This window comes from Triticum dicoccoides, unplaced genomic scaffold (assembly GCF_002162155.2).
Source record: "Triticum dicoccoides isolate Atlit2015 ecotype Zavitan unplaced genomic scaffold, WEW_v2.0 scaffold80266, whole genome shotgun sequence".
NCBI lineage: Eukaryota > Viridiplantae > Streptophyta > Magnoliopsida > Poales > Poaceae > Triticum > Triticum dicoccoides.
The window spans coordinates 116518-123506 of NW_021301137.1; the positions used below are offsets into that span (position 1 = coordinate 116518).

The 6989-nt window shown below is 36.2% G+C and overlaps 1 protein-coding gene across 1 annotated transcript; it reads right to left on the reverse strand.

Moving 5' to 3' along the window:
* Positions 1–3142: 3142 nt before the first annotated feature.
* On the reverse strand, positions 3143–6983 carry LOC119347942 (fatty acyl-CoA reductase 3-like). Its single transcript, XM_037616414.1, has 8 exons — positions 6938–6983; positions 6354–6454; positions 6000–6192; positions 5735–5896; positions 5543–5624; positions 4993–5262; positions 4573–4697; positions 3143–3573 (listed from the first exon to the last, which is right to left on the reverse strand). Exons 2-8 carry the CDS (start codon positions 6373–6375, stop codon positions 3411–3413), a joined length of 1017 nt encoding a protein of 338 aa, XP_037472311.1. The 5' UTR covers positions 6376–6454; positions 6938–6983; the 3' UTR covers positions 3143–3410.
* Positions 6984–6989: the final 6 nt, after the last annotated feature.

A 6989-nucleotide genomic window follows, 5' to 3' on the forward strand; every position in this document is an offset into this window, starting at 1 on the left:
TTTATCCAGCGACGTCTAGCACCCTTGTTAAAACGAAAAATAACTGCAAATGAGAAGCAACAAAGTGGGAAGGAAACAAAAACGAACCTACAACAGAGTGCAAGCCAGATTGTTTCAACATGCACTGCACTATCACTTTGTGCTAAATTTCGAGGTTTTCACCTGAAATCCAACCGGGCATTATAAATATAAAAAAACTCAAAAAATGTAAAAACTTAGCAACGTTGATGTAGAGGCCCTCTGTGGTCGATTACCCTCCAACAGAGTACCAGAAAAGGCTTCGAGATGGGATCTCGCAAGAACAGAAGTTTGCAGTGGCGGAAAAAGTATGTTGTTTGGCTTTCTGATATATTGGAAATATTTGGGAATTTATAGAGCTGGAATTAGGTCAAGAGGTGCCACGAGGGGCCCACAAGTCTAGAGGCGCCCCCGAGGCGCGGGCTGATCGCTCCCTCGTGGCTCCGCACGTCTTCTCCCGAAGCTTCAAGGGTCCCTTCTGGTCTATAAAAAATCGTAAAAAAGTTTCGTAACGTTTGGACTCCGTTTGTTACTTATTTCCTGAAAAGCAAAAAAAAAAAAATAGCAACTGGCACTGAGCACTAGGTTAATAAGTTAGTCTCAAAAAATGATATATAATTGCAAAATAAACATCCATGATTGATACTATAATAGCATGGAACAATAAAAATTATGGATATGTTGGAGATGTATCAGGAGGCAATGTAGTGTTGCTATTTTGTGACCTAAAAATCTTGTAAACATTAACGCGCAAATCGAAGCTGCATCTCCAATTTTTGGATTTATATGAGAGGTGGATTTGCTATTTTAGAACAACAAAATATATTTGTTAAGTTAGCGGCGTGTATGGTTGCCCACACGCTGCTAGTGTGATGTTTAACGGTGTTTAGGCTCTAGAAGGAGGGCTACTAATAGACCGTTAATATTTTAAGCACACTTACATATTGTTTTCATTGATGTGCGAAAATTAATCTTTCCATGGTGTCATATGGCATGTCATCATTGGAATATGCGGTTACACATTCAATGTGTTACACAAAACTTATGAGATGTGTTAACGACCTACGGATGCCAGTGGAGATTCGTAGGTTCAAAGGGGGGAAGTATCCAATTTGATGAGCGGGAAATCTGGATTCTCGTGACCTAAAAAATCTTGTGTACATATAATCCAGAAAAATCAAAGTTGCATCTTCAATTTTTATTTATATGAGAGGTGGGTTTGCTATTTTAGAACAAGATAATATATTAGTTAAGTTAGGAGCGTGTACGGTTGCCCACATGCTGTTAGTGTGATGTTTAGCAGCGTTTAGGCTCTAAAAGGGACGCTGCTAATAATACTTTAAGATTTTAAGTGAATTTCCATAATGTTGTAATTTTTCTTTGAAAGAAAGTTTTGATGGTGTCAATATGCATGTGATCACTAGAACATGTGTTTACAAATTCAACGTTTTACACAAAAGTTATGAGACATATAAACGACCCATCGATGTCAGCCTAGATTTAATTTGTAGATTTGAAGTGGGGTGGGATTATCCAATTTGTGAGGGGGCAATGTAGTGTTGCTATTTTTGTGACCTAATAGTCTTGTATACATATAATGCAGAGAAATCAAAGTTGCGTCTCCAAATTTTGGATTTATATGAGAGGTAGGTTTGCTATTTTTGAATAACATAAATATACTAGCTCAGCTAGTAGCATGTATGGTCGCCCAAATGCTGCTAGTGATGTTTGAAAAATAAACTTTGCATGTTGTTATCATGCATGTGATCAATATAATATGTGGTTGCAAATTCAATGAATTACACAAAAGTTCTGAGATATGTGAGTGTCGTCCATTCGCCAATCAGCTCATATATATTTTTATTTTGAGAACACGTTAGAAGCACACCGCTATTTGTACGTCTGTTAGCAGCGTTCCTTAACAACAAATATTTTTGGTTGTTTGAACCCAAACATGCGGTCTGACGGTGTGGTGATGCTAGTTTTGTCGCTTTCTTGGTAAGATGAACGCTTCTAGTTTACAGCCAGCCTTCTTGCAGCGTCTTTGTTACTCAAACACTGATGGCGTTTCGAGGTAGAATAGCTCCCATGGTGTACAACACTAGCACCGGTTATTTAGTTGGCACAATGCTAGTTATGTAGCAGTAGAAGCGCCAAGATTTTTCCAGGCACCGTGGGTGGTTGGTCAAGTTAAAAGCCATGTTTCTTTCTTGACGAACGTTGCTACTAGCAAAATCATATAAGGGGTTTTCCTACTAGTGATGTGGTATAATTTCTTGGGGTTTTCCATCATGTACCCTTTTAAAAGATGTCAACTTGTACATATTACATCTCCTTCTCAATGAAAAGGTAGCCCTTCTGCCGATTACTCGAAAAAATGATTATCTTCCCCTAAATGCCAATCTTCATATCAGTAGGTTATCTATGGTTCACTGAACCAGATGTAAGTCCAGGAGTAATGCTCGTGTTAAAAAAGGCTTGGTTCTTCCAATTGGTTTTGATGCATACCCTGAAATATTTGGCAGGGTTACACAAGACCACAGAGAAGTCTCTTCTATAGAAGAGTGATGGAGGTCATGTATGAGAAGAATAATTTGTTCCTCGGGGTGTGGGGCAAGCATAGCTCTACCTCTCACTCCATGTAATTTGTGCAATCATGTTTTCTTTATGTTAGTTGTATGTTACGTATTTTATGAATCAAAACATTGTTTTCATTCACCCACAAAAAACATTGTTTTTGTTAACCTCTTGGTTCGTACATCAATCTTATAATTGTCTGCAAGAGTAGATTCGGGCCGAACATTTGTAGTTATAAGAACAAAATATAGAAAAAAACAAATACAAAGTTCCGTGTTCTATAACCAATACTCACAAGTTTGAGAAAATTCTTATAATAGTAACTCGCAAGGTTGTCAGAATAAATCACGATTCTGTGATACGATTCTACGACTTTACGATCCAACCTAACCCCTATGATTCTACGACTTTAGTTCATAGAATCTGCGTTTCTACGATCCTGATAGTGAAGATTCTACGATTTGTGATCCTACCATCGGCGCTCTGATCCGATTCAATATCGCGATTCTGACAACCTTAACTCGACTGCACTAATATTTCTTGTAACTATTACACACATGTAACACGTATTATTCCATGATAGTTTGGACACACCACATTTTTTATATCAAACAAAATATGTTTATGGCCATGAAATATATACACCTATATTTCGCCTATGTATGTTTGAGGTACATACGTGGGAAGCATGAGCATGCTGTTATACATGAGATATATAAACATTACATCACATACATAAACGACATACATGATTACTATTAGAAATAGATATTCTAATCTCTTCTCCCCTATGCACTTTTGTAAGCTTTGTTCATCTAATTATTATTGCGAGCATATGTTAGAGCAGCCAGAATGTGTGTGTTGATGAGATATGAGCCCCAATCGATGCATGCAGGATCACAATCAAACGTGGATCCATCCTTCAGCTGGTCTGTAGAGGTTATTGCCCACAAATTTCTCATGTTCGTGTCATCAAAGCTTCATAGGACGGAGGGAAAAGTTAGATCAGTATCGTAGATGTAAATAAGCACATAATAATTTAGCCAAGAACGATAACAAAATTGTTTGCAAAGTTTGTACATATCCGCCAACAAATAAAAACCCTTGATATAGATGTAGAAATTGAGCATTTGTTATTGCTTGCACATGCATGGTGTGCTTCTTGATGTATCTTATAGTTGATAAGTGGGTTTAATGTGTGATGGTAATATTAGTTGTATGCGTATCTTAATAGCTTGCATGAATACAATACTCTCTCTGTTTCTTTTTAGTCTTCTTATAAAATTTGGTCAAAGTCAAACTTTATAAAGTTTGACTAACTTTGTAGGAAAAAATATCAACATTTACAATACTAAAACTATACCGTATGAAAATTAGTTTCATGATGCATCTAATAATATCGATTTCATATTGTGAGTGTTGATAAATTTTTCTATGAACTCTTTCAAAGTTGACAAAGTTTGACTTTGACCAAATTTTATATGCGGAATATAATGATACGGAGGGAGTATTGTCATTTTTCTTGGTAATATGAGGCACCAATGAAAATATTGTATGGACAACACTAGATTTTGAATCATTGCTATACCTTTTCCATAACGAAAAGCACTAGCTGGTCCTTGACCATAAATGGTACAAACTTTGGGCAAGATGTGTGTATTGGAAAGAATAGAACTACCAACTACCGCTAGCTATGACATGTTGTGGTGATGTACTATTCAAAACATAACATAGACATGGAGCAACTAATGGTAGGTTTTGTGGAATTTACAGTTAACCATTCCAATGAATAAACATTCAAAGAACTAAGTCATACTGAGAAAATAAAGCTAGCGTTGTCAACAAATTCATAAGCTCAAGAAACATTCAAAGAACTTAATGCTATCTTCTGCGAAATGAGAGTTGGAAGAATTTGAGACTATAAGAATGAAATAAAGTTATGTTCTAATATAATATAATTAAGTGGAAGATTCTCACCACCCTTTGAAGAACGCATATGGGGCGTACAACTTGGCGACAAGTATCAGGAAATTGTAGCCACGTTTGAGCTTATTGTAATGCTGGGACAATGAATGCCCAAATACACTCATCACATGCAACGTCTGTATATCACAAGATTACACAAGTCATTACATAATTCATAGTTGTAACATATTTATTTGACAATTCCTTGTATGACCCCATTTAAATGAGCTGAATATACATGTTCAATTTTTTTCTGTAAGATTTGTCCATCTCTTGTATAACTCGATAGATTCTAAGTTGCACTATTGCAACACCAATTAAAGCAAAAAAATTCTTGGAGATTGAAACTTCAGATGTTTAGCAAGTATTAACGGCATCTTTATATCCACTTAGATAAGGGTATACATCAGTTTAAAAGAAATTTGTACATACCTCTAATGCTAGGTTATACCGCAGGATCATGTATAAACGAAAAAATGTATATGTCTTGAAAAATTTCACCCTTCTATCCTTGACAATCCTCCCGTCCTTGGTTACACGAGGATTAGAGCGGAAATACTCATAGCCTGATTCCAGAAAAGTGGAAAAAAGCAATGGGTTCCGATGGCCTGTGGTTACATGGTAAATTGCCTGTGTTCCATGTGTGTCCCAATGAATGGCCATGGCGACCATCAGTGCATTAATTACCATGTCTCCTGGTATCTATAACATATTGCAGTTTTGTAATTAAAGTCAAAACCATAACTGTAATAAGTGCATGTAAATGTATATAATAGTTCATTACGATATGAGTGAAATGTATAGACCACTCAAGGCATATATTACGTGCACTAAAAGCACCCTAATATATTGACAATGATATATAGGAACTATATTTGATATAAATGTCAAAAAACACGATGCACATAGACACACACACACACACACACACACTTTTGCCATGTGTATGCATTTATTGAATTCTGTTTTTTGCAATACTCACCACATCGACAATGACAGTACGATCAGCGATAAAACACGGAAGTTTCTGGTCATTGTAAGCAACATACAACATATCCATTGTCCTACAACCAAAGTGAAACAATCTGTTAACATGCATGGAATTTAACTACTATCACAAATACGCAAAACCATTTACTATCAACAACAAAAAAGTTAATTTTAATAGGTTTACCTAGTTCCCTCCGTCCAACCAGGCATTGGTTCTTGGAAAGTGCTAGATATGATGCTTGGCCGTACTATGACAGCTGGAAGGTCTCGTCCTAAGGTTCCTAGCAACATCTCCCCCATGGCCTTTGTGAGTGAATACACGTTAGGCCAACCAAAGTGCCTAGCCCTGGAAAAAATTTATACCACATGTTAATTATGTTATCTATTTCTTCATGGTCACATCTATGAGATGAAATTAGTTAAGAAAGTATGTATATGTTTATCCAGACCTTTTCAATCCAAGTTCCTTCATTTTCCTTTTCTCTATCTTGTCATTAGAGAATTGTATCCTGAGTTTTGACTTGACACTCTCAACTAATTTTATCTCAGATTGGATGTCCAAGTTATAGTCTTTCTTTAGTGCTTTGCCTACATCAAACGGCTTCTCCAATAACAGGCCTTCTTGCTCCCCGGCTACGAAAGCTACTCAAGAAAAGAACATTATTATATGTGTTTATAGAATGTTTCACACACACACACACACACAAACACACACACACACACAACTAGATGATCCAACCATATTTATCTGTCATCAATTTAAGAAATATGAGCTAAGAAGCAGGAGCAGAGGACGTGCTTACCAGTGGAAACATGAAGGAGCATTTTAAGATTAGCACACTTCTTTGCTAAATCGCACACGTGGGCAACTCCTAAGGTATTTGATGCCAGAGCGACATCATATCTGCACATGGAATGTCCAAGGAGATGTTGAGTGAGTTTAAGCCCTTTATAACAATACAGCAAATGGTGGGTGGACATATAATTTTCCTATGGATTTTCCTTAGTAAAATTATTCTCTTATTTCTTAATAGTTTTCTTATATAGCGGACACCAAAAAAGGTGACACATGTCTAGAAAACACGTTAGAACAATATACATAGACTACCCATATGCCATATGTATTATCTGCCTACTACATGTATAATTAGATAACACATTTTTATTTAGAAAAACCAGAAGACAATTTTGACATGACACAATTTATAAAATGAAACTTTAATCGTTACTTTTATGTGAATCTAATGAATCTATATTCAGGAAACTATTGATACTAGTTTCTCCTAATTACTAGGTACTTTGAATCAGATGGTCCCGTCCATCGATTGACAAATAAATCCTTCTAAGTCAGCTGATATATATGCAACCCTTTTTATATTATACGCACCTCTCATAGAAGCTAGTAGTTGCAGCTACACTCACAATGACATGGATATCCT